This window comes from Peromyscus leucopus, chromosome 3 (genome assembly GCF_004664715.2).
Source record: "Peromyscus leucopus breed LL Stock chromosome 3, UCI_PerLeu_2.1, whole genome shotgun sequence".
In the NCBI taxonomy this organism is placed as follows: Eukaryota; Metazoa; Chordata; class Mammalia; order Rodentia; family Cricetidae; genus Peromyscus; species Peromyscus leucopus.
The window spans coordinates 70,682,005-70,709,788 of record NC_051065.1 but is presented as its reverse complement, the minus strand read 5'-3'; the positions used below and the strand labels follow the sequence as shown (position 1 = coordinate 70,709,788).

Below are 27,784 nucleotides of genomic sequence, written 5' to 3'. Positions count from 1 at the left end.
AAATGGGCCTGTTAGAGAGCTCAGTAATAGAGAACTTACCCAGCATGCACTAGGTCCTAGGATCAACCCCTAGTACTGGAAAACGATTGCTCCTTGAAATTCATAAATGAGAAGCTGCAGAAATGGTTCTGTGGTTAAGAGCACTGTCTGCTCTTCTAGAGGACCCAGGTTCAAATCCTATGGCAGCTCACAACTGTCTGTAGCTCTAGTTCCAGGGGATCCAACACCCTCACACAGACATACATGCAGGCAAAACACCAACACGCATAAAATAAAAATACAATTATAAATAAAATGTAAATAAAAGAAACCTACAAGCGACTTTGTTGACTGGTGGGGCAATATTCAAAAACAGAAAGTAAGAGTTCAAAACTTGTGGAAGAGGAGATATCTGGGTCCCTGAGAATGGGGGTCCCTGATAGTCTGTACATGAAAGAAATCGCTGTCTTAGTTAGGGTTACTGTTGCTGTGATAAAACACCCTGACCAAAGCAACCTGGGAAGGAGAGGGTTTATTTCTTCTTACAGCTCGCTGATCAGATTCCATCACTGAGGGAAGTAAAGGCAGGAACTCAAGTAAAGCAGGAGCCAGAGAAACACTACTGTCTTCATTGTTTTCTGTCTACAGAAAGAAAAAAAAAACTGTCTACAGTTTTTCTACTGCTGTGATAAAACACCATGACCGAGGCAACATTTAAAAGAAAGTGTCCAAGTGGGACATAGTACCTTTAATCTCAGCACTCAGGAAGCGGAGACAGGAAGATCTCTGTGACTTTGAGGGCAGCCTGGTCCATATAATGAGTTCTAAGATAGCCAGAGCTACATAATGAGAGCCTGTCTCAAATTTAAAAAAAAAAAAAAAAAAAAAGCCAGGCAGTGGTGGCACATACCTTTAATCCCAGCACTTGGGAGGTGGAGGCAGGGGGATGTCTGTGAGTTTGAGGCCAGCCTGGTCTACAGAATGAGTTCCAGGGCAGCCAGGGCTACAGAGAGGAAGGAAGGAAGGAAGGAAGGAAGGAAGGAAGGAAGGAAGGGAGGGAGGGAGGGAGGGAGGGAGGGAGGGAGGGAGGGAGGGAGGGAGGAAGGAAATGTTTAATTGGACTTACTATTTCAGAGACTTGGAGTCCATGATGGTGGAGTAAAGGGGTGGTTTTGAGAGCTCATATCTTGATTCACAAGCATGGCAGAGAGAATACTCTCAGAATGTCTCAGTCTTTTGATACGTCAAAGCCCACCCCCGGTGACACACCTCCTCCAACCAGGCCACACCTCCTAATCCTTCCCAAACAGTTCCACCAACTGGGGACCAATATTTAAACATATGAGCCTAGGAAGGCCATTCTCATTCCAGTTCCATTCTCCTGCTCCCATAATCTTGCAGAGCTATATAGGAATGCAAAATTTAGACTAACCTCAAAATTCCCCATAATCTTTCAGTCTCAACACTGCCTAAAGTTTTCAATCTCTTCCGAGACTCAAGGCAATCTCTTAATTGTAACCCTGTATAAAGTCAAAAACGAATTACATACTTTCACATACAATGAGATAGCACATACATCACTGTTCCAAAAGGGAGGGATGGGAGCATGCTTAGTAAAGAAATACTGGACCAAAGCAAGACAGAGGGAAGCCTTGCAGGGGGACCTTCAGATGCTCTGGCTCTATGTCTGACAGGGCTTAGATGGCTCTGCTCTACTTCTGTCACCTGTGAGACACATCTGTCTCTCAGGGGCTTCTGCTCCCTGGGTGCAGCTGTTCTCACTCAAGCCTCAACAGCTGCCTACTGGCTTGTTCCTCATGGCTTGCTAAACCTCCTTTCTTATGCCACCCAGGACTACCTACTCAGGGTGACACCGCCCACAGTGGGCTGGTCCCTCTGACATCAATTGTTAATCAAGAAAATGCACCCCCAGACTTACCTACAGGCCGACCTAAGGGAGCCACGTCCTCAGTTGGGATTCCCTCTTCCCAGATACGTCTAGATTTGTGTCAGGTTGACAGACACCAACCAGCATAATAATCATGACATCAGAGCCCAATGTCAGCCTTGTTCTGAACTGGTCAGCCTTGGGAAAATCCATGCAGGAAATAACCCAGTGCTGACCCAGTCTGAGAACCAAGGGCCTGAGACTGAACTAAAGGAGGCTGAGAGTCAGAACCAGCCAGAAAGGCAAGGGGTGGGGCAGGGCAGTTAGGTGCAAAAAAAAACCAAATCAGAACCACATTGGTTCTCTGTGCTCACACCTGGGACAGAGACAGTGAGGAAGCGACTAGCCCAGATAAAATGTCAGTCTGTCATAAGTGAAGCTGGGGTGGAGGAGGACAGGCGTGCAAAGCCTGAGCGAGCCAGTAACTAAAATGGAGGTAGACAGCATTTACCCTTCGTTTTCTAACAAAACTGTTTCACAGTGATACTCGGGAGCCTTGCTGATCATTTGGTCCTAATTTCAGTCCTACATATCAATAGACGGCGTGGCAAGTTCCCGTCTTCCCCATTACCGATTCTGCTGGTGGAGCCTGAACTTTGATCCATGAAGATCTGAGGAAGTAGCTGAACCACAGTTCAGCTGAGCCATGAAATCTCTTTGAAGCTCGTGTGTTATTGAAGTTGGCTCACACGCACCCGCTTCTCCTACCCTTGTGGTAATATGTCTGGCTGTTCGTTGGAAACCGTTATTCCTACGTATTTCCTTTTCTTTCACGGCCCCATTTCTTGTTTGCTTTGTGACAGGGTCTCACTGTGTAGTCGAGGCTTGAACTGGCAATCCTGCCTCAGCCTCTTGAGTACTGAGGTGACAAGTATGTCCTACCACGCCCAGCTGTTCCTAAATGTCCTAGCAAGGTGAATGTTGGTGCAGTTCTACCTCCCTGGGAGTAAAGGGGTGGGCTTTGTTCTCTCTCCATTTTACAAATGTGTGCCTCAGAGCGATCTTGCAGGAAGGCTGAGTCTGGACACATATCTCATTTCAAATTGGCATCATTCTTTCTGTGATTGTCTGCAGCAAATGAGGAGAAGGCAGACGAATGGAAAGGTAAAGGGCTTTTTTGATGGAAAGTTTACGGTAAGAGGACAGGATGGCAGAATAGGGATTTCTTGAAATTTTTTGAGGATGAAATAAAATAGTTCTCAGCCAATTACACGAGCATTCCAAAACGCTCAGCTGCTCAGTTTCCCCACATATGAAATGGAGCCAACAGCTTCTCCTCCTCAGGGCTGCTGTCCTAATTAAGAGTGAACTATGGAAATTCCTCAGCCAGGCACCTGGCCGTCTTGAGCATTCTCTCACAGAAAGGTCTCAGTGCCCCAGCATGCACATCTCTGTACCTCAAGTACCTCACTTTTGACCATTTCCCAAGGCAAATGTATCATCTCTCTTCCTTCTCCTCTTTCTTCATCTTCCTTATGCTCCGAAGAACCTGTTCTCTCTCCTGGATAGTTCTCAGCTAATGGATCCATAGTTATCCAAGTATGTTATCCGTTAGTATCCAAGTTATCCAAGCAGACCTTCAAAGTACTCCTCGGCTTCCCCGCTTTTCTGACCTACTGTATCCACTCTGTCAATAAACTGCTTGCTGGGGTGGTGGTAGACTTTTGTTTTGTTTTGTTTTATTGTTGTTTTGAGATAGAGTTTCACTATGTGGACCTGACCCACCTGGAACTGGCTTTGTAGAACAGGCTGGCTTTGAACTCAAAGAGATCTTCCTGCCTCTGCTTCAGAGTGCTGGTATTAAAGGCATGTGCCACCATGCCTGGCTGCTAATAAATTCTGCAGGGCCTACCTGTTAAAGAAATCTTGGCTCTTCCCTCCTCTCTGTCTGTCTCACTTCTCTCTCAGCTCCTGAGTTTCTGTCAGTTTTCCACAGTTGACTAATTGTTCTAAGATACAAAGCAGATGATCTCATTGCCTGATGAAGAATTTACAACATTGTGTTACCTTCTGCAAAAGTACAAATTCTCTTCACAGTATGGCTCAATGTGAAGATGGATGCACACACAGACCCATGTTCATTAGATCCCGGGGCCTGCAGACCATTTGAACATTTTAGCTTTTTTTCTGAAACTTGAATCTTTTTTCTTTCGGTGCCATTGGGAAATACCTATTTATCTTTCAAAATTCAGCTGAAGGTCGACTCATATTCACTACTGCCCTGCCCAAATCTGCTTCCCAAAGAGTCCAGAGTATTCTTTTCCAGTATAAATCTGACCCTGTTGGAGCTCTAAGTTTGAGGCCAGCCTGGTCTACAGAGCAAGTTTCAGGACAGCCAGGGCTACGCAGAGAAACCCTGTGTTGAAAATCCAACCAAATCATCAACAAAAATGGCCTGTGTCTACTGAAATGACTTCACACTGCAAAGCCCAGGGCCTTACCTAGACCTACAGAATCCATCCACAAAGACATAATGTCTGCCTTTGTTTTGCCAAATCTATAGCCAGCCACACTGGCCTTCTAGTTCATCAAATCACCACAAGTTTCTAGAAAATGTGTTTTCCTACCTTCTGAACTTTTTGCTGGTTAAACCCTAACTCTTACTCTCCCCCCCCCCTTTTTTTGTTTTTTGTTGTTGTTGTTTTTCGAGACAGGGTGTCTCTGTGTAGTTTTGGGCCTGCTCTTCCTTTATAACTCAGCTCACATTCGGATTTACTCACTTTAGCATCTACATGTAAGTGAAAACATGTAGTGTGGACCTTTTTGTGTCTGGCTTATTGCGCTTACCATAATGTTCTCCAATTTGCTGCAAATTATAGGGCTTCATTTTTCTTTGTAGGAGAATAATATTCTATTGAGTATCTAGTCCATTTTTATTATCCATACACTCAAATCTCAATACCTGAAGGAAGCCTTCCAAGAACCTGTCTTACATCAGATTATGCCCAGCACCTAAGGCAGAGTATGGCACATGAGAAATATTTAGTAGATATTTGTTTATATCTCTCTCCTATAAGTGTCCTTGGCCCTTAACACACTGAAATGAAATTTATAACCTATGTACTCCTGGGAATCTGGAAGGATGTCTCTATTTCTTCTTTATTTTATCTTTTTTTTTTCCTCAGAATTCTCTCGATTAAAGAAAATGTTTGAGTTGTGTGTGTTGGCGCATGCCTTTAATCCCAGAACTTGGGAGGCAGAAGCAGGTGGATCTCTGTGAGATAGATGCTAGCCTGGTCTACAGTGTGAGTTCCAGAATAGCCAAGGCTGTTACATAGAGAAACCCTGTCTCAAAGAGAGAGAGAGAGAGAGAGAGAGAGAGAGAGAGAGAGAGAATGTTCACTAAAACAATAGGCCCTACCAACAACACAGCCTATAGGGCTAACTGAGGATGTACCTCACAAACTGTTCCATGGTTAAGGACTCTCTAACAAATGATGAAACATCCCACCACATTTCCCAGAAGGAGGACAAGAAAGCCCCCAGCTCTGCCATGCTCAGCCACACCACTCCCACAAATACCCTGCAAATGTGCTTGTCTGCCCACAGAGAGCATCATGACATACTGTTTAGTTATATTTATGCGCCTTCTCTGGGGCAGTCAAAATTATAGAAACATCATGTTTTCAAACCCCTGGGCATGGTGACATACATCTGTAATCCCAGCACTTGGGGGGGAAGAAGTAGGAGGATCACAGGGCTGGGGGCCAGCCCAGGGTCTGAGACAGGGCAGGGGAACAGGGAGCTTCATTATAAGCATCCAGTTTACAGTTTCAGTTTTGTGAGACGAAAGACTCTCAAGATGTACCACACACTTATGTGCATACGGTTAACACAACTGAACACCTAAAAATGGTTATCAGAGTGAACTGTTTTCTCCACGCATGTGTTTTGTTCATTGTGTTATTCTGAGACAGGTTCTCAAGTAGCCTTGGTAGGCCTCAAACTTACTATGGAACAGAGTGCCATTTCTGATTGATTATAGGAATGTATCCTGATGGCTGGTCTACATTTTCATTTTATTTAGTTGTTTTTTATTTTATTTTTTTTATTTTTAACCCTGTTTTAACACATGTGCAATTTCCAGGCTCTGCCCTGACTCTGAAGGAGACACTTGGAGAAAAGCCTGGAGCCTGTATATTAACCAGTCCCCCAGTCCTTTCACAGTCAGATTTGAAAAGCCTCGCTCTTGGACACATTTCCAAGTCTCTGAGCAGACAAGTGTACCTCCTCTTGCTTTCTATCACGTAGAGGGGCAGGTGAGATGCCCCGTGACTCTCCGGACACCAAATCTAGCCGACATCTCTGCAAACACGGGCCTTGAATACACTCCATTTAGTCCTAGACTTCCAGTCAAGCCTGGTATTCAGCAGCTTAGGGGAGCGGAGAAAGCCCACCCAGGTCAATTTCAAGACTGCTACAAAGGATTCTGCAGGGAACAGAGAAGCAGCCCTGGACTCTTAATAAAAAATTGTGCTCACCGTGTTCCTGCCATCCTCCCATGAAAGTCATTTACCCCTCGCCCCCGGCCTGCTTCCTCCTACACAATGTAAGCTTCAGCCCTTCCGGCTCTCATCTCCATAGTCTGTACTCACCATCTGTATCCTGAGAAAAGAGCTGGGCAATCTAGTTTGGAGTCATTGGGGACCCACAAAACTATAGACAGTAAATATAATAAATAAATCATGTGCCTGGTCCAGTTTGGGCCAGGCTTTGGGCTTCAAGGCCTATATAACATAGGCAAAAATGGGTGAGTATGGAAAGAATCTACTCTGCAGAGTTCGGATCTTCCCTGAGGTTCTAGTGTTACTGATAATAACTCATTTAAGGCTGGTGAGTTTCACATGGTGAGTGGAGAAGTCTGATGAGTAAATGTAAATATTGTTTTAGCAAATATTTGTTTCAGAGGAGTGTGTGTGTGTGTGTGTGTGTGTGTGTGTGTGTGTGTGTGTGTGTACTTGTGTGTGTGTGTGTGTGTGTGTGTGTGTATGTGCGTGCGTACTGGGTCATATAAAATGTTCAAGAGCTTATCCATTGCAAGAAGCTTGCTATTGAAAGAAACATTCAAGAGTTCAAAAAATGCTGGGGCTGATGTGGTTATGATGACTGAGTGGGTACAAGCACTGGCTGCTCATCCAGAGGACCAGGATTGATTCCTAGCACCCAGGTGGCAGCTCATTACCATTGTAACTCTAGTTCCAGGGGATCTGATGCCCTCTTCTGGCCTCCACAGGTACCAGGCATGCATACAGTGCACAGACATACATGTAGGCAAAACACCATACACATTCATTTTTTAACCTTTAAAAATAGTTATTTGTGAGCTGGAGAGATGGTTCAGCAGTTAAGAGCACTGGCTGCTTTTCCAGAGGACCCAGGTTCAGTTCCCAGCACCCACATGGCATCTCACAACTGTCTGGAACTCCAGTTCCAGTGGCAAAACACCACATTAAAAGGAAAAAAAAAAAAGTAGTTTTTTGTTTGGTTGTTTCTAAAAGTTTGAAAAATGCTAAGTAAGACTATTTGGAGGGAGAGATGTCTTTCTAGACCGGAAATAGCCCTAAGAGAGTGTAAGAACAAAGCTGGATTGGCACCATCCCCCATGGTCCAAATTCCCACCTGGACTCTCTGAAAGTTGTCTCTGAATGTTTCAGAAAGAGGAAGAGAAGAAGAAAGGCTTCTCATGGCGCAGAATGTCCCTGGCCTTTCTCTGAGCGCCTGGAACTGGCCTCAGTGGCTAGTTAGTTTTCTGTAAGTGACCAAGCAGAACCAGGCAAGACTTCTGAAGCCCAGACACCAGCCACTGTCTCACGGGGCCTTGGTATTTCCCAGGATTCCAAACTCTCCAAACAGGATTTTATCGACGTCATTTGCAATTCCCCTCGCTGGCTCCATCTCCTCAGCAGGGGAGGTGATCCCTGCTGACTGGGTCTGCACTTCAAAGTGCCCACCTTATCTTCAGGTATGGAGCTTTTAGGGGGATGTGGGCTAATCATTCTAACTTTGGAGGGAGGCAGGAAGTCTGGGTGCTGCTATCAGTTTAGAATTCGTCACTGCTCCAGAGCCAGGCGGGAATTCTTCCTCAGAAGCGTCCTGGGGTTTAGGAGGTTAATTTTCACACACAGCTAATAAATGATAAGAGGGGATTTGAACTCAGGCTTGCCTGGTTTCAAAGTCTAACCCCTTTTCATGACCTGTCTGCCTTTCTAGTCCTGAGAAAGCAAGCCTGCCTCTTACAAATCTGGACTGACTCCACTTCAGCTGTTTTAAAGCCTTCACACTGCCCTCTCCATAGAAGATCTCAAATTACCTGCTGCAGAGATAGCAAAAACCACTGTTTCCAATCCCTCAGAATTTACAGTGAACTTGGGCTGTTGGTGAGTGTTTTAAATGGGATGTTTTAAATCATACGGGATGACTTTTTTTTTTCCAATTTAGCAGCTTTTTGGAAGAGACAGTTGGAAAATTAAATGTAGAGACCCGTCACGGAGGACATTGTTTGACATGAATACTGGAGTTCTAAAGCGGCCACGTGTATTAGTTCAAAATCACACCAAATTATAACAGACGTCATTAGCAGGGTGTGTCTTAAGGCCCCCAGTTGCTTTCACTGAAGCTCCTAAGTACAGAAATTAAATCAGTTCATATTAGCCTTGCTCTTTGAAAACCACTTAGCACCCTCACAGCGTGAACATTCAGTTTAATTTGGCTCATTTTGGCTCCTGACACCAGGCAGACTGAAGATACTCGCATTGTCATCCTTCACAAAAATCAACAGATAGTAAGTACCTGGTAAATACAGTTTTAGAAATCAGCTCTCCCCTGGTCCACACAACACTGCCCGGTCTCTGTGCCGTTTGCTACATATGTTTAAATCCAATGTGATAGGAATTAAGACACTGCCTGAAAAATGGGATTAAAGGTGAGGGCCCTGCAGCAAACAAAAATGAAGCTATTTCAAATAGCCCTTCTCCCAGGAATGTATTGCTTTGTCCCGAAATTGGAATAATTGACTTTGAGGGATGGGAGGAACAGGCATAGAACATGCTGTAAGCCGTGTGTATTAGCCAATAACCAAAGCAACTTTCTTTAAGCAACAAGATTGTCCATCAAGGGGTAACACTTCACAAAGCATTCAAACGCTATCTGTGTCAAGGCAATCTTGTAGGCATGATTTGTCCAAAAATTACACTCTAGAAAAAAGGGTCAAACTAACTCCTTATGTCTTTGGGACTTAACACCACAGGAAAGGAGAAAAATTACTAGGTCCATAGCTTCTTGCTGAAGACAGGAAGCCATCTCAAAGTCATGGGTGTAAATAAAGGACCACCCATCAATAGGAAAGCCTGTAACACACATCCAAAGGTATACTATGAGGCTTGGGAGTATAATCCAGTATAGAGCACACATATGCACACATGTGGGCCTGTGTGTGTGTAGTTAAATTCACAATAATCACTTCAAAAGACATTTTGTTCTTTTTTTTTGGGGGGGGGGGCGGTGTCTAGACAGTGTTTCTCTGTGTAGCTCTGGCTGTTCTGGAACTCACTCTGTAGACCAGGCTGGCCTCAAACTCACAGAGATCCACCTGCCTAGATTAAAGTGCTGGGATTAAAGGTGTGCACCACCACCACTCAGCTTCAAAAGATATTTCAACTGTGAGACATGGTAATATCTACCTGTAATCTACCTGTAACCCCAGTTCTCACGTGAGGACCAGATCAAGCTCAGCCTGGGATACACAGCAAAATGCTTTTTTCCAGAAAACAATATGTCTATCCATTCAACTATCCATCAGCTGAAACTCTCTCCCCAAAGGCCTCTAACAACCTTCCAGGTTTATAAAATGGAGACTGTTTTGAGGACTGCTCCTGACGGTATTGAAGGGAGGTGTGCATAAAGAGTCGCCCCTGGCTCTAAGAAGAGAGATGGGAAGTTAGAAATCCCAAGTCTAAGATGTGAGAGACCCACATTCATGCAAACACACAGCAACCCGGGAGAACAGCCCTGGGCCCACTACAGCTCTTGCTTCCCCTCCTCAACACGAAGGGAAGCCTCAGGTGACACACAGCGTGGAGTACCGTATCCATGCCCACCTCCATGACTCCTGGGTTCCACATCACATCATAAGGCTTGCACAGAGTGGAGTACCGTATCCACACCCACCTCCATGACTCCTGGGTTCCACATCACATCATAAGGCTTGCACAGAGTGGAGTACCGTATCCACGCCCACCTCCATGACTCCTGGGTTCCACATCACATCATAAGGCTTGCACAGAGTGGAGTACCGTATCCACACCCACCTCCATGACTCCTGGGTTCCACATCACATCATAAGGCTTGCACAGCGTGGAGTACCGTATCCACGCCCACCTCCATGACTCCTGGGTTCCACATCATGTCATAAAGCTGAAGTCTTACTTCACAGAATCCATAAAAACCAAATCGAAATGACTAACAGACCTGAAAGCATAAAGTTCCTAGAAGAGAACACAAGGAGAAAGCTGCCTGAGGCTGGACTGGACAATGATCTTTGGATACCTTACAAAAAACAAAAAACCTCCAGAAAAAAAAAAGAAGAAAAGGGAGGAGGAGGAGGAGAAAAAGGAGGAGAAGGAGAAGAAAACTCTGCTCAACAAAAGAAACAGTCAACAAAATAAAAAGAAAAAAAATCATTGTACAGATTGGGGAAAGTATATGCGATCAATCTCTCTGATATATGGTTAATATCCAAAATTCATAAAGAAATCTTACAGCAAAATAGCAGGGGAAAAAAAGAAAGAAAAAACATCAGACATGAGCTGAGGAGAGCTAAAGAGAAACTCAGTAATCAGAGTGCTGGCTGCTCTTCCTGAGGACCCAGGTTTGATTCCCAGCACCCGCACGGGGACTCACAACCCTCTGTAACTCTAGGCACTAAAGGCAGAACACCCATACACATAAAATTTTTAAAAGATTTAATTTTAAAAAGCTAATAATTTAAAAAAAAATGAGCTAAGGACCTGACTGGATAGTTCTTCCAAAGATAGTCTTAAAAATGATCAATAAGAAGCTAGGCAGTGGTGGCACATGCCTTTAATTCCAGCACTCAGCAGACAGAGGCAGATCTCTGAGTTCAAGGCTAGCCTGGTCTACAGAGTGAATTCCAGGACAGCCAGGGCTACACAGAGAAACCCTGTCTCAAAAAAAAAAAAAAAAAAAAAAGACCAACAAGTATATTAAAAGTGCCATATCACTGATCATCAGCAAAGTACAAATTAAAAGCAATAGTAATTCATTCCCTTGAATGGCTAGTATCAAAATACGGGAAGGGAAAAAAGGGGGGAAAGGAAATTTTTTTTTAAAAAAAGCATACAAGAGACCAAAAAAGAAAGTTTCTATGTGATGGTTACAGTGTTTGAGTTGAGAGCATCCAGGAGCAAAGGAAACCAGTGTTCTGTGTCATCCTTTGGTTGTGAAATATACAGAGAGAGAGAGAGAGAGAGAGAGAGAGAGAGAGAGAGAGAGAGAGAGAGAGAGAGAGAATTTCAGCTACTTAGAGGACTGGGACAGGAAGATAGAAACTGCAAGGCCACCTGACAAGCAAGTTCGAGGCCAGCTTGGGCAACTTAGCAAAACTATGTCTCAAAAAAAACAAAAAACGTTTTTTAAAGTATTTCAAGGCAGAATATAAGCTCAGTGCTAGAGTGCTTCCCTAGTATGTACAAGGCCCTGGGTTCAATCCCTAGTGAGGAAGATAGGGACAGGAAATAAGAAAGGGCTGTGAGGGTGTGGTAAAAAGGGACCCCTAGTGTACTGTTAACAAGAATATAGATTGGCACAGCCTTATGGAAGACCGAACGGAGCTTCCCAACAAAATTGGAAACAGAACTTTCGTACCCTAGCAATCCCTCTTCCAGGTAAACTCTGAACTCCAAGGAGGTGAAATCGCCATCCGCTAAAGACACATGCATCCGGAATTCATTGCAACAATATTCACAGACACCAAGATTGGGAAACAAGCTAAGAGTCCAGTAATGGACAGAAGGGCAAGTGATGCAAAGAGCCACCGTGAAGCCAGCCCAGAGCCCCTTGCTACAGCTCACTCAAACCCTGTTACAGGTAACGTGAGAGTAAAATCTCCTCGGGCTAAATGGTCCTTCTAATCTGTTAAAAGACCCTTAGAAATGAGGCTTGTCTTCAGCTTAGTCTTAGTGACCAATAACTGCCCCTAAATCACCTCCAAGGAACTGGGAATTCACACACTTCACACCAAGAGCTCAGAGGCAAGCGCGGATCTCTAGGAGTGCCATCAGCACTTGGTGTTTCTCAGAGGCAGCCTGTGGCTTGCATGGTTAGCTAACCCTCTGTCCTTCCTTCCTTCTTCTTTTCCCTAGAGTTGATACTGTTCTTCCAGCAAACAGGAGTCTCCAGCTTTGGCATCAGGAAGAAGATGTCCTTAACAAGTTCTTTCCAAACTTTAAGAATTACTATATCCTCATTTGGACTAAATCGGTTTTAAAATAAATACATAAGTAGCCTTTTTTTTTTTTTTTGCAGGAAATTTAAAAAAAAAATCTCTTCTTGCAGAAAAATCATGATACTTCAGAAGCCAACCTACTCTGGTAGTGCTGAGTATTTTCCTGGGGGTCGGGAAGTGTTCTGTAGAATGTCAGGCTATTTCTTCCACGCTCACCCCACTCCTCCCCACTTCCCCCATCCACCCACCCCCACCTACCCCATCCCCCCACCCCACCCCCACCCCCGGCAGCCCATCTCTGATCTTAAACAATCTTAATTCCTAAAGGCACCTGGCCAGTGCTGGTGATTTAGATAACTTAAGTTGCTCTGACTTCCAAAGGTTTCTTTCCCGAGGCACCACGCTTGAGTCAACACAGAGCTTATCTCCCAGCGTCTGCAATCAGAGCTTCTTTGACCCGCCTCTCCTCTTTTGCACTTCCTTCCTGGTGGCCTGTAGGTGAAAGTAGGCCGGATCACCCTGGTTTGGTTGGGTTCTCAGTGTCCTGTTGTCTTGTCCAGTCCCACCCCAGCGCTTGCTTTCACTAGGTTCAGTCACTAAGTTCGACTTCAGAGATGCTCAGCTGAAACGGCCTGTTCTGAGTTGAGCGGCCATTCAGAAATACAGGGTTAGCCTTTAAATCCGGGCATGTTAACTTGGCCCAAGTGAAATATGTTCGGCATGGAAGGTCACCCAACTTTGGTAAATGGCATATTTCTTTGCCTTGAGATTTTCTTGGAGAGCTGGGAAAACAAACCACAGATACCCAAGCCGATGACTGTAAGAGTCACATTCAGCTAATTTAGGGCATGGCCTAGTGGACAGTCTCCCGCAGGTGATTCTAATATGCAGCAGCATGAAACCCTCCACAGCTAATCCACCGGCAGCGGTGGTGGCCTGCCCCAACGCCGTGACAAATCTAATGGGCAGAATCTGCAAACATTGGCTCTGCTTCCCTTGACCCCAGAGAAAGTGAGACTTGAGGTTAAATCATCTTCTCTGCCCAAAGGGTCAGTGGATGAGTGGATAAAGGGTTAGGAAAAGAACAAAGAAGAGGGAAGACCAGGGAAGTGCTCCCCGTGTATCACCTCACTTGGTAGACTCCACCTCAGGAGAAGACTGCAGCTCCAGACCGGAAAGGACTAGACTGTCTAGGAGACCGAAAACTCCTGCCCTCTCAACCAATAAACAACAACCAGGAACTAAAACCAGTCTCTCTCCCCAGACCTTGTCTCTGTCCAAATTGCCTCACCCTCCTGCAAGTTCAGAGCTGGATATTGCGACTCACACCCGAAATCCTAGCAGGCTGAAGCCAGAAGATCCTGAGTTCAAGGCCAGCCTCTGCTACATAGTAAGATCCTGTCTCAAAAAAAAAAAAAAAGAAAAGAAAAAGAAAAGAAACAGGGCTGAAAAGATAAAAAACCTCTTGCCAAGCAACCCTCACCCCTGAGTTTGATCCCCAGAAAGCAGAATAGAAACAGACAGCCAACTCTTGAAAGCCTTCCTGTGACCTCCACCCTCCACGTGGGTCCCATGGTCCACCTCTACCTGCGCTCACAAACACATCACACACACAATAATAATAAAGAAGAGGACTAGGGAAACAACGTAGTTTGGTAAAATGTTTACCTTGCAAGCAGGAGGACCCCGGTCTTAGCCCTAGAACTTGCTGAGGAGGCCGAATTGGGCCTATCCCTGAGGTCCATTGACCAGCCACCCTACCCTAATTGGCAAGCTACAGGCCACCGAAAGACCCTTTCTCAGAAATAGGATGAATGGAGTCTGCAGCTGAGGTAGGGCCATCTTTACAAAGAACTGGGTATCCCGGCAGACCAGTGGGAAATGACAGCGGCAATCACAGGGGCTGCCTAACGCTGCGTAAATATAAAGCCAGGTAACGCAGCACCCCTCTAAGACAGTCTGCAGGGGCAGCCTCTAAGCTAGCATGCAAAGATTCCTGCCCCCTGCATTAGATGCCCTGTGTACCCGTCCCTCGAACATGGGCTGGATCTAGTGCTTACTCCTGCTGACTATGATACATATAGTCCAAGTGATGGTATATCACCTCCGCAATTAGTTAACGAAAAGACCATGGTTTCTGTTGGGCTCTGCATCCCACCCACCCTTTGCATACTCACTCTGAAAGAAGACAACTGTCCTACTCTGAGTCACTCTATTTGTAGGCAAAGAGCTGAACAAGGATTCTGACCAACCACCACCAAGGAACTGAGGCCTTCACCAAACAGCCATCAGTGAAGGCTGCTGTCAGCAACCATGCGAGGGAGCCTGGAGGCCTATCTTCCTCCTTGACCTTTGACAGACCAGGGCTAACCTTTGCTGGGGACAAGCATCAAGATTCCTGGCTCACAGAAACTAAGATACAACTCTCCATGTAAACGGCTAAGTCCTAAATAACAGCCACAGGGCTGTTTGTATCATCTCCATGGAACCAACGAGGAAACTGGAGTTCAGATTTGGAAACTTTCAGGTTTGCACAATTTGTAAGGATCAGAGGTGGAGATTTAAGCCCAGGGACCCTGACTCCAGAATGTGATTTTTGTTGTTGTTTTTAGTTTGGTTTGGTTTGAGGTTTGTTTGTTTGTGTTTGTTTGTTTGAGATAGGGTTTCCTCTGTGTAGCCCTGGCTGTCCTGGAACTTGCTCTGTAGACCAGGCTGGCCTCGAACTTGCAGAGATCTGCCTGCCTCTGCCTCTCGAATGCTGAGATGAAAGGTGTACATCACCACTGCCTGGCCAGAACATATGTTTTTGTGTGACTCAAATTATTTATGTTTCTGTCGATAGGTGTCAACAAGCCTGTATTTTATATTTTGTAAAGCATAAAGCTTCTGATACTAAAAAAAAATAGAGGCTCTGAATCAGACGGCAAATGAGTTGTAGGTATTCCCAAACTCTCTTTTGGCAGACTGCCCTGCCAAAGCTAGTGTACGCCCCACCATGGGAGCATCTTGACCACAACTGTCAACCACTAATGAGTTATTTTTGAAAAAAGTACAAATTAATTGTGAAGAGGTCCAAACAAAGCCCTATCAATACCTAATTTGAAATGAAGACATTGTGCACATTCTGATCTGGTATCAGCCATATGAAAGATACTAAGAACTGTTCATTGGAGTCATGTATTAGGTTGCATTGTTCACAGAACATCCTCCGAAGAAATACTGACTGAAGAAAGAATTAAGCTCTTTAGAAACAGACATCTGCCGGGTGTGGTGGTGCACACCTTCAATCCCAGCACTCTGGAGGCAGAAGCAGGCAAATCTCTGTGAATTTGAGGCCAGCCTGGTCTATACACTGAGTTCCAAGCCAGCCTGAACTATATGGTGAGAACTTGTCTCAAAAAGCCAAAAATAATAACAACAATAATAATAAATATGAATTAAAATAGACATCTAGGGTAGAATGCTCACCTAGCATTTATGAGGTCATGGGTTGGATCCTTAGCAACAGGTACAAATATTTTTTGTTAAAATAAACACATGAGTGTTAGCCCACCCTGTTCCCCACACTGGCTGCCTTTGTCTAGAACTGATACTTGATATTAGCAACTCTAGGAGAAACACACTCCCCAGCTGCCGTCAGCCACACTACTACACCAGGCAGTCAGTCAGTCAGCTTTAGTAGGGTGATTGTGAGCATGAGTTCTGGGGTCAGCCCTATCTACTGACTAGGCCACACGGGCCAGGAATGAGCCTGCTAGAGCTCCCTGGGTCTCAGCTTCCTCTGCAGGGTGAGAATGAAAACAGTGCTCAGCAGGCTATTGTGAGAATCAAGGGAAAAAACTCCGGACAAGCACAGTCAGAGGATGGTACCAGCACAGACTCAGACACTGCTCTGTCTTCCTCACTGCCCAGCACCACCACTCTGGCCTCTGGCCTTTCCAACCCAAGGTGGACAAATCCGGAAGCCACTTACGCTGCTGTCTGGAGGAAAGCTCAATGGGACGCACGCTCATCTACCACCTTCTTTGAAGGGACAGCTTGGAGTACCAGCCTAGCAGCTGAGTTCTCTGTTTGGTGAAACATGGAAAGTGATTTCTTTTGAAAACAGGTAATGAGTACAAAATTCCAACAGAAGATGGGCAACACTCACTCACCGCACATACCCTTTCTTACCAAATTCTGAGGCCCTGGCCCTTGTTCACCAAGTCTCCAGAGAGGCCCCCTCCTCTTCCTCTACTCCCCCAGCCCGCTCTGTGTGCAGTCTGTCCTGACTGACCTCCCTGCTGACTCTTCAAGTCCTTTACTTCCTTTTTATAGTCCGTCACACCTCCCTCCACAGCTACTCTGTCACACACACACACACACACACACACACACACACACACACACACACACCCCTCCTAGTCTCTCCTTCAGAACCGTCTTCCTTTATGACACAGGTTTGGGAATAGTGGGGGACGTAGGAACTGTTAGTCTACTCTCCAGTTTAAAAGCACACATCACACCGTGACTAGCACATAGTAGGTCCTAAATATTTCCCAAATGAAATCCCCCTCGACTGAACTCTCTGAGATTCAAAAGAGACAGTGCAGAGGAAAAAGTGCTCCACTTTCTAGTTCTGCTAGGGAAAATGGAGAAAAGAAGGGGGGGAAATCATCTGTGTGAAACATGTCCTGCTCATTTCATACAATAGGGGGGAAAATGCACTGGGGAGAATAACAGGATGCTACTCCAACAGCTAGTAAGGGGCAGGTACCCAGCCAGGAGCCAAGGTTCCTGTGTCCATCAAGTGCTAATCACATGGGATACAAACACCCCTTACTGCCTAGTGCTGTAACTGGAACAGAGGCGCCTTGAATTCAGAACCCGGAGGTGCTTTCTGAATCCTTAAGCAGATTCCTCCGCGAATTTGACAAACACCTCCTACTGGACCTGCCTCTGACTTGGATTCTCAGCTTAGCAGATTTAGGAGTTGGGCGTTCAAGGGCCTCAGAGCTTCCGGTTTCCTCCACCTCAGTGCTCATGGCAGCCCTTTATTCCCACCATCCTCCAGGCTCCAGCAGGCTAGCTGGCTGTGATGCAGGTCTCTGCTCCGAGGCTCAGCTCCCAGCGCCTTGATGAGGCGTGTTTAATCTTCCGCCCGGATTATTTAACCTCCGCATCCTTGTTAACAAACAGCCATTATTAACGAGATGGGAGACCACATGGGGCTGGGCACCTACAGACAATGCAAACTCCCTTGGCTTTTCTGCAAGGAAATTCATAATCCTCAGCGACTTAGCCGCCCTAACGCTCCTGCACAGAAAACTGAGCAGAACACGCGTGTTCTGGACCCTTCCCCAGGACCCCCCGAGGTTGGAGGATGCATCCTCAGCAAGACGGAGTGGCCACTCTCCCTTCTCTGCCCCCCTTGCTCGCTGCTCTCCCAAGGGGTTCCCACAGCGCGTTATAAATTTTACCTTTTCAGTGTGCAGGAGAGTCGAGAGGAGGCCGCGTCCCAGCTCTCGGCCTGCCCGTCCCCGAGGACACCAATTAAAGGCACTAATTGGACAGCAATACATCAAAGTCGCTCCCAGGAGTGGGTCCTCGGAGGGAGCGCCAGGAACCCGTTAGTTGGGCTTTTGTTTCAAATGGAGAAATACAGAAGAAGAAGAAAATGAAAAATAAAAGATAAACCACCCCGAGGACAGGACTGGAGTGCAGCACGGATTCCTCCTGTATTCTCGGGATCCCCTTGCTCTCCTCTCATCCTCCCGGCTCCGCGCAGGGAATGGATCTTCCCTGCTCCTGTGTTCTGAGGCCACCCCACTAACTTCCCCCTAAGAGCGCCGCCTAGAAGGCTCTCTGTCTCTCCCCGGGACAGGCTCTTTTCGCTGGCTGAGATGAGAACCTCAACGTGCTAGTAGTACTCACCCCAGAGAAACCCATCTCCCTGCCAGCACCATGCCATGCCGGTCTTTCCTAAACAAGCCAAGGGGAGGGATAGACATTCTGGGAAGGCACCTGTCCCCTCAAAGTCGTAACAATCACCCTGAGTCCATGGGTCCTGGCAGAGGATCTCCGGACAAAGGTAGACGGCGAAATGAGCCTAGCCTCTTGGGAAAAGATTATTTCAAGATTTAGACTCAGGACGAGACACTTCAGGGTGGGGAGACCTGGGCGCTGTTCTCGGATGGGAAGGCAGCGGGGAGCGAATCTCGAGGGGCCTACAGAACCAGGAGCCCCTCGCAGCCTTCAGTTTAGAAGGATGCTTAAATTAAGAGGAGACTGAGTCTGCAGAGATCAAAAACCACCAGCCACCTCCACTCTGTTCGCACAGCACGGCTTCCGCATCTCCACCACCAAGGCCCGAGGCCACCTGGCAGTGGTGGCCGGGGGAAGGCTGGAGTCCCACCTGAGGGGAACTGAGACCTGAGCACAAACTGGGACCCTTTGCGGGGGGTCCCTTGTTCCTCAAGATGCAGGTTCCGGAAAAACTGCAGGCTGACACTTGCACTAACGCAAGTACCTAAAGCAAGCCGGGGCCAGATGAGGAGATCGCTCGGGCAGCGACAGCGACAGCTACAGCGCACGCGCCCTCAATGCTGGGCCTCACCTGGGCCCTGGAGAGGTCAAAACCCGCCTCCCTTCCTGAGCGGCTGCGGCCGCTCCCTTCTCTCCAGCTGCCAGATTGGAATGGCGGCGTTTGATTCCATTTGTTACCAACCCTGGCATTTGTTTTCCATTTTATAAACGTTTCCCTTTAAGTAATTGTCCCTGTTAACGGCGTATACCTTTCAGCAGCCCTCACTGCGCTATAAATAATCTCGATGAAGATGTAAGGATACGACTTTCACAAGATTGGACAATTGATTCAATCTGTGACCCGCGATCGCGAATAATATTGGAAGGCTATTTAAACAGATGAAGGCCTAAATTGTCTTGCTTGTATCTGAATTAATTTCTCATTCATCATCATTATGAAGTGATTGGTCTATTCAAGCTCTTCAGCCTGCTGGAACGGAGCAGGATTTAAATGAGATTGTAACACAATTTAAATGCTTGCCGACTTTAACGAGGCCAATTGAGCAGCTGCAATAAATACAAATATTTTTCTAAACAGCCTTGTTTTAAATAATTACTTAATGCTTTCATGTTATTTTTAAGTGGCAATCTTTCTCCCTCCTGCTCAGAATATCACATACTTCTTTGCTGAGAAGGCAATTTTGGAAACGACTTTGTGTTTCTGTTTGTTTTGTAGATAGTATGATGGGTTTTATAGTTAGGATCTGATTTTTTCCCCTAGGGTCAACATTTCTGGGGTCCCATACATTGAGTAAATAGTGAGTTTGGCCTCAGTGTTTTTCCTCTTGCACTGTGATGTGCCCGTCCCTGCAGAACCTGGGAGGAGGGGAATGAAGGAAGAAATCTGCCGATGCATCTATTCTCTTACGCAGACCTGCTTCAGCTGGGGATTGCAAACGAATCTGTGCAACCGCACTTACAAATGACACCCTGAAGAGTGGCATTGTTTCTGATTTGTCCTGATGACCGTGATCATCTTGAACAAATCAGAATTCCAACATATCCCAAAGGTGTTCCTTAGGAAGTTCAATCTTCTAGCAGTTTGGCTCTAGTGCAAGTCGTCAGGAGTGAGTGGGGACAAGCTGAGGGTTTCTTTGTTGGGAGCTGGGCACACAGGAAAAAAATGCTGCTGCAGCTAATGGCTGAGAGTGGAGACGATTAGGACACACACACACACACACACACACACACGCACACACACACACACACACCTTGCTACACTCTTTTTCTCTCCCATCCCTCATTGTGCGGGGAGAGGATGCTTAGCACAGGAAGCTTGTCCCACTCGGAGTATGCCATCCCTCTGGACATCTTCCACAACTGTCCGCTGTGACACCCATGCTCTCGGGAGGACACATATGGCAGCGGGTGTTTCCTCGGCTGGAGAATAATGGAAGCAACGGAGCAGGAGAAGCCTGGAGAACAAAGGGATCTTTTAAACTTCCATAAAGGCATTTTGGATGGAGGAGACATACTGTGGGGACCCAAGGCTTCCACTTGGGGTGACTGTCTAGGGCTGTGTCCTTTGCGTGACAGGGTCCATGTTGAACCTCTTTTTCCTGCTGCCTGGAGTATGGAGGACTCCATGTCCAGTGCATGCCTAGTGATTCCTTACAGGTTTGGAGTCTAGGAAGGTGGCTCGGTTATGGCGACTAGAAAAGCCACCAGTAGGATAGACCATGCGATCAAACTGCAAAGACACCTCCCCCCACCCCCGTAAAAAAAAAAAAGTGGGGTAAGGATGGAAGAACTAAGTGATTTGCTATGTAACTGGGTAATTTAATGCCAGAGTTAGGGAACTGCTGGCCGGAATCATTTTGTCTTCGAGGCTCTGCCGAGCTCATCCGCTTTATCCTGTTGTTTAAAATGAGCATTATCCCAAACATATGCAATGCAATCAGTTTGGTCACACTTACAAGAACACGCTTTAATAAGGCAATCAATCACACACTAACAAGCCAGCGACGGGCCCCGGGCCTTGCGCACACTTGGGCTGCAGGGTGGTTAGTCTTACAGGTCTAGGCAAACCCAAGCTGAGCCCTGGACCATGTTTCCAGACCTGCAGGTCCTGCCAGGACTCAGAAGCTGCAGGGGGAAATGAGTTGGAAGTGAAACGCTAAACTTTGTTGAGCATGCTCTTGGGCTCAGAGCCCCGAAGCAGGGGAGGAGGGGAGATCCAGAACATGAAACTTACAGGTGCACCCCGCCCCTGGTTGATGCCCACAGCTCAGAGCCTCAGGCAAAACAGGACCATACCGGGGTCCAGCTAAGACAAGACACTCAGAACTTAAAAAAACAAAGACAAAAACAATCCCACATTAGGCCCCTTGCCTGGTCTGTCCTGCCCCTTATGCAGAGTGAAACTGAAGCCAGAGATGGACAGTGTCTTCATAGTCAACGCTACTCTCCCTACCAACGTGAGGCAGGCCAAGCCAGATGGCATGGCCTGGTGCAGGCAGCTAAGCCCTATGAGGGGTGGGAGGGCCATAGAGTGAGAAGTGCCTACCGCCAAACCGCAGACCCTGGCAAAAGGGAAATTTCATTATGAAGTAATGAGTAATTCCTCCTGGCAAGATGTATTGTTATATCTTCCACTTCAATTTGGAGGAAGAGAGGCTCAATTACCCAGAAAATACAGTCAATTAAAGGCTGCTGATTGGACACGAGGCCGGATCATCGATCTTGTACTTTCCAATATCGCTGCAGACACCTCATTTTCCCTCCCTATTAACTGAAAATACGCCTGGCATTAAGGCAACCCGCAGCCCATTTACCTGTCGCAAGCAATCTCTGCCCGATGCGGAGCAAGTGCAAAATTTGCTGGGATTTGGCACTGGGGAGCCTCTGGCTTTGGAGGGAACTTGGAGGGCCTGGGGGTGGGGTAGAGTGGGAATACAGTTGCCGGGTGGGAGGCTCCTGACAGGGCCCACTATATGCAAGAGGGCAGAGGGGGGTTTGGAGTCCCCACCTGCCCAGCGGAGAACTCTTTCTGCTATGCTATGCAATCTAAAGCTTCTTAGCCTCCAGGAAGGCTCTTGAACGGGAATTCCAGGATGAGCCACTCTTGAGCAGGTGGGGGGAACTGCTAAGTACTCCCTGATCCTCCAGAGACCTTACCCCAAAGTCCCAGAATTCCGTCCTTCAGATAGGATTCCCAGCATGTGGATGGATCACACCAAGACCGTCCCAACCCTCATCCAGCGACTTCCTCCTATGCTTGAAGGGAGGTTTGACTCCACCAGCAGACACTGCGCTCTCTGCAGTGGTCCAGCACGGGTCAGTGCCCACTTATCTCATCTGGGGTTGGGCTGGAGGAAGGTCTCAAGGAGATGGCAATCCTGGGGCCCCCTATTGGAGCAACTGAAAGATCCATCCGTTAGAGGGGTGAGCCCTAGACAGACTGAACACTTGGGGTGGGGCTATCTATCTATGGCAAGTCCCAGATATTTCCAGAACCAACCAAACACACACTCAAGGTAGCTGGAAGATAGCCCTCCATCTTCCAGCATGTCTGTGTGGAGCCTGCCAATGCCCAGCAGGGACTTAGGAGACCGACCCTTATGTGGATCCATCTCTTTTATTCTTTCCCTATCCGTGTCCATGGTGGCTAAATTGGCAATTTGAAAATAGTAAATGTGCTCCCTGCTGCCAAGAAAAAAAAAGTATTTATATTTAAATGCTAAAGTAAGAATTGTGTTCAGCTTTTATTGCAATATGGTTAACAAATCATAACAGCAAATTCTTTGGGCTGCAAAGGAAAACCCCAAACCAAACCAAATTCATTCCCTACAGGAAGAACCACTCCCTCCCAGTGGGGTGAAGCTTGCATTGGGTGATGAAAGTTGTCCTTTTCCTCAAACACTGGCTACGAGGAGGATGAGCACAGGAGTTCGTGAGGGGCTCCCAAACAAACCCCAGTGAAAGGTAGAGACGGGGTCCTCCAGAAGAGCTGGGGTTTCTACTAGCAGCTGAAAGCCAAGGCCCTGTGGCCATGTGAGGAGACACCGAGAGAAGGATGTAAGAAGTCTCCGCTCCCTAAGCTCTTCCCAGGGTGCCTTGTTATAACAGCTCAACTCCGGGCTTGGTGGCCCTGCAGAGTGGTGATCATTGTTATACATACATTCAACATTCAAAAAACCCTCCTCTCAGTTCACTTGCTAATCAGGGTGTGTGCTGGGTTAAGGGAGAAGAGGTTTGCCTCACAGAAGCTGCCTAGGGACCCTGCGGCTCCCCTGCCAATGTGAAACAGAAGGGGAGAAGGCTGGAGTTGCCAAGTTGCGAGATCTCACAAAGCCCGAAATATGGAACGAGGTCAGGGGCTGGTAGAGGCTAGGACCGAAAGATGCTGTGTAATTGAGGCTCTCGGAAGGTGAAACAGCCCCAGGTTCCTTGCCAAGGGGCAAGCTTCTCCCTAGCAGTAAATCATCTCTCCCCTAAATGGCTGGTGTGTTGCCATCAACAAACCCCCTGCCATGCTTTGGAAAAGCCGGTGAAGATTAATCTCTACCTGCTCTGCATACACAGCATTTTGTTCCAAGAGACAGCGATTTCCCTTCTCAATGCTTGCCCTTGACAGACGAGTGGGGGCCCAGGTGAAGGATATGAAGGGTGTGGGGTGGGTTGCTGCTGCTGAATTTTGTTTAGCTGTTGAACCAAGGCCTCCACCTCTGACAGGGTTGTGGTTTTGGTGGAGAATGGCAAAGACCGGCCTCCCCAGGGGGAAGCTCTCACAACCTCTGCTTTCCCACCCCATCCCTGCTCCCAAGCAGCGACAGCCACCGCCGTTTCCGGGGCTCCCTGGATCCTCTAGGCCGAGTCCTTGGTGGTACCCTCCCCTGTCCCCTCTGCATCTGGGAAGAGGGGTAGCAGGTGGGACGCTGGAGGAGTCCCGAAGGCCTCCCCCACCCCCATGGCGTCCTGCAGCCGGCAGCCCGAGGGCAACCCCTTATCTGGTGAGGGGCACCTCCTCTCTCTGGTCCAGCGCCACCGAGGAGGCCTTGCTGAGCACGGAGGGGGCGAACGTGAGGAAGGAGTCCGAGCGGGAGGTGGAGGCACAAGTGAAGTCCGAGGCTGCGGCGGCCCGCGGGGCCAGCCCATTGGCCGGGCTGCTGTGGCAGGCAAGGCAGGAGCAGGGGCCGCCGGCCGAGGCGCCCAGTCCGTGCGCTGGGCCGGGGTAGAGCGGTGGGTGGCGGAAGGCGCACAGCAGTTCGGGTCGCGGGTAGGGCTGCGACAGCACGCGGAACGTGTCAAGCGGGCGCAGCGGGCCACTGAAGGGCGAAGCGGCGGCCGAGGCCGCGGATGCTGCGCCCAGGCCCACCGGCGAGTAGTAGGGCAGGGGCAGGTGCGACGGGAAGGGATAGGGCAAGCCGCCCGCGGCCGCCGCGTGGCTCATCATGTACGTGTAGAAGGCGGGGTCCGCCGGGTGCGGCCACGTCATGGCCAGGCGCTGACGCTTGTCCTTCATGCGTCGGTTCTGAAACCACACCTGGGGAGAGGAGAGGAGGGCGTTGGATGGCGGCGCGAGGCCCAGGACCAACTCGGGGTGGGCGTAGTAGGGAAGCAATATCCACAGGGCAGGGAACTCCAGCTGAGCAAGGGCAGGGCCACCCACCGCCATCCCAGATTGACACCTGGGATCCCACTTGCCCTGCCCACCGCGAGTGAGGGTGCAAGTAGCAGGGCCTGCCTCCATTGGTCAAAGGAGGTAAAAGGCATTTCCTCCAGATTTACGTCCCATGTTATCCCTGTCCTTCGAGGGACTTCCTTGTCACTCGCAGTCACCTGCCTAGTCTATTTGCCTAGGGAAAAGGACGGGATCACCTCGTGGTAGCAGTAGCTGACTAGGGACTGTCAAGGGGCAACTCTGCGTGTCCCAGATTGGAGAGCCCAGGCCCAGACTCCCCAGCTGCAATTCAGGAGATGAGCGGTTGGCATTTCCTCCTGCTAACCCGGGTATATCCCCGTCTCGAGCGTCGCCCTAGCCCAGCATACCTTGATGGTAGTTTCAGGAAGGTTTAGGGCTGCAGCCAGCTCGCATCTCCTCGGCCTTGATACGTAGTTCTCGCGGTAGAACTCCTTCTCCAGGCGCGCAATCTGCTCCCGGGTGAAGGCAGTGCGGTATCGGCGCATCTGGTCACTGGCACTGCAGGCCAGGGTGCCTTGGGAGCCGCTGCCGCCGCTGCCACCGTTGCTTTTGGGGACCTCGCTGCCACTGTGAGGACTGCCGCCCAGTGCGTCGGAGCCTGACCCTGCATAGGAGCCCAGAGCACACAGGTGGACACAGAGACACAGCACAAACACAAACAATGCAGACTTCAGGCTGGAGGAGGGACCTTAGGAGAACCCTTAAGCTACCTCAAGTCACTGATGGGGGGAAGGAGCGCTCTGGAAGTTTCAGGCGGGAGTTTGGGGTGATTGGAACAGAAAGGGTTTGGGGCAGGCTTAATGTGGCTGTTTGGAAGACCTGTACCTAAGGTAGGCTGGGTCTATCCGCTCCCAGTCCTCTTTGCCCTGGGCACAGTAAAAGGGCATAATCTCTGAGCTCTCTGCTCATGTTTTGGCAGGGATGGGCTGGAACACTATGAACTCTTGAGGTTAGTGCATCGTAGATTGTTGGGCATGCAGTGAGCTTGGGTGTGTGCCAGAATTCCAGCACAGGTGTGAGAATGTGTTGGGTTGCATATATTGCAGGAGTGGAATCTTTGAGTATAGGTTGTGAGGACACGATACGGTAGAGAATCTGGGTTAAGCAGATGATGTGATGGTAGGGGATGGAGGTGGACTCTCAGCAAGGTGGTGTTGGCTGCCATGGCCTAGATGTAGGTGCAAGCCTTTCCCACCCGTTCTCACGGCTCTGTGGAGGTGTGTCTACTGATGGACTCCTGCTCCCCCCCCCCGCCTTTTTTTTTTCCATTCCTAGGAGTCGATATTGTTGGTATCTAGAGAGAAGGCACCCTTCTGCGCTATCCACCCCCACTCCCATTAGCCCCTGGTGAGAAGGAGTTCTGTAGTCAAAGTACCAACCCCTTAGACCCTCCCCAGAGAAGGGTGGGGCTCCAGCCCCCTGCAGCTGCTTTTCCTTTGGGTGGAGAAGTGAGACAGAGAGAAAGGGGGAGGGGAGGGCCCAATCCCCGCCTTTTCAAATGCAACCGGAGACCAAAGGCAATTAGACCATTGGGACCATTTCCGACCTGGCGCCGCCGGCCCGGGAAGTGACAAGGTAATTTGGACCTCTGACCGATGTGCAAACTGGTCCGAGGGCTGCAGCACTCTGGAGACCAGAGTCCGCCACGATTTTACGGTCCTTTATATACTCTTGGCTTCCGCGTCTCCATGTGCCTTGCACCCCTCCAGTCACAAATTGCCCGGACTAGCGTTTGATCTTGCCCTACCCCGATGGAAGGTGTCTTCCCGGCTCAGCTGAATCATTCCCACAAAACTCTGGGGGTTTGGGGGGGGGTGCGTTTTGGATCCCTCAAGCCTAGGACTTGTGTCAACCCTGACATACGTCCAAGGCACAGCTGTCACTCTCAGTCCCACCAATGCCATAACACAAGAGACACCCCCACACACACACACACACATACACCAAGGTTCAGAAAGCAAAAGAGTTGTTCAGGTGCCCCCCCCCACGCCCACCCCAGCCATCCTGCCCCAAGGGAAAGGAGTATCTTCCACCTGCCCTGAGATGAAGTAAAGTGTGGGCGCAGTGGGCTGACCGGGGAGCGGAGGGGCAAGGTGGCTACCTTTGCTGTGCTGGTACTCGGCGTTCCCGGTGGCGCAGTCCGGGGTGCAGCTCACCTCGATTTCTTCATAGAAATCCGATTCGGTGTCTGAGCTACTGGGTTGCCCTTGGCCAGAGAGGCTGTCGGCGGAGGAGACTGGGGGTCCTGGACCAAGCACGGCCGCTCCTGCAGACCGTGGCTCGGCGGCCAGCCCTGCAGCACCGCCTGCTAGTCCATCGACCGGCTCCTCCTCCGGGCCTCCCCCGCCACGCTCCCGGGCAGTCGGAGGGCCGGCTCGCGGGCTCAGGCAAGCGTGGGGCACCATCTTCTCTGGCGGTTCAGGCAGCGGGCTGCTCACGGCTTCGGACAGATTAGAGACCCTCTTACCAACCAGAGTGCCAAGCTGACCCCCATCCAGAAACATAACCATGTCCTTTCGGCTCTCCATCCCCGGGCTCTCCGGAGGGGGGAGGGGGGAAGCCCCCAAGTAAGCTCCTAACCCCAGGCTCCCTGGGAATCTTGGCCGAGAAAAGGAGCTAAAGAGGCCAGGAGACTGGGAGGGCGCCGAGTAGCCCCAGCGCGCTGTCGACGGCGACGGCGGAGATGGCAGTGGGGAGCTAGGGTCACCTTGTGATGCGAGAGCTCCTCTGTGCCGCACCGCCTCTGGGAGGAAGCCCCATTGCCCTCTTCTTTCTAAGCTGTCATCCTCCTGCTGCAATCGTCATTACAGTACCGCTGGTGACGCCACTCGGCGAACGCAAGTGGATAAATAGAAACGTCTGCCACAGCGAAGATGAAAGGAGACCCGCAGCTAATGGCTCGGCAGTGATGCGCCAGGTGTGGGCCTCGCTCGAATGGGGAGGAGAGTGTGAAAACAGAGAGAGAGAGACACACACACTGAGCAAGGGAGACACCCAGGCAGAGAGGATGCAAATGGAATTCCGCAGACAGAAAAGGGAGCGCTTAAAGGCGCGCAGCGAGTTCCACAGGGGCAGCGGGACTCGGTAATTGAAAACGCTTTTGAAATTTTTATTTTATTGTTGTTTTGACTTCTAGTTTCTTAACTTGCTGTCTCGATCTAATACTAATGGAAGAATCCATAGCTGT

The 27,784-nt window shown here is 48.8% G+C and overlaps 1 protein-coding gene across 1 annotated transcript; it reads right to left on the bottom strand.

The window, feature by feature from the left end:
• Positions 1-22,630: 22,630 nt before the first annotated feature.
• Evx1 (even-skipped homeobox 1) lies at positions 22,631-27,531 on the bottom strand. Its single transcript, XM_028864221.2, has 3 exons — positions 26,699-27,531; positions 24,945-25,201; positions 22,631-24,438 (listed from the first exon to the last, which is right to left on the bottom strand). Exons 1-3 carry the CDS (start codon positions 27,123-27,125, stop codon positions 23,899-23,901), a joined length of 1,224 nt encoding a protein of 407 aa, XP_028720054.1. The 5' UTR covers positions 27,126-27,531; the 3' UTR covers positions 22,631-23,898.
• Between the last annotated feature and the right edge of the window lie 253 nt (positions 27,532-27,784).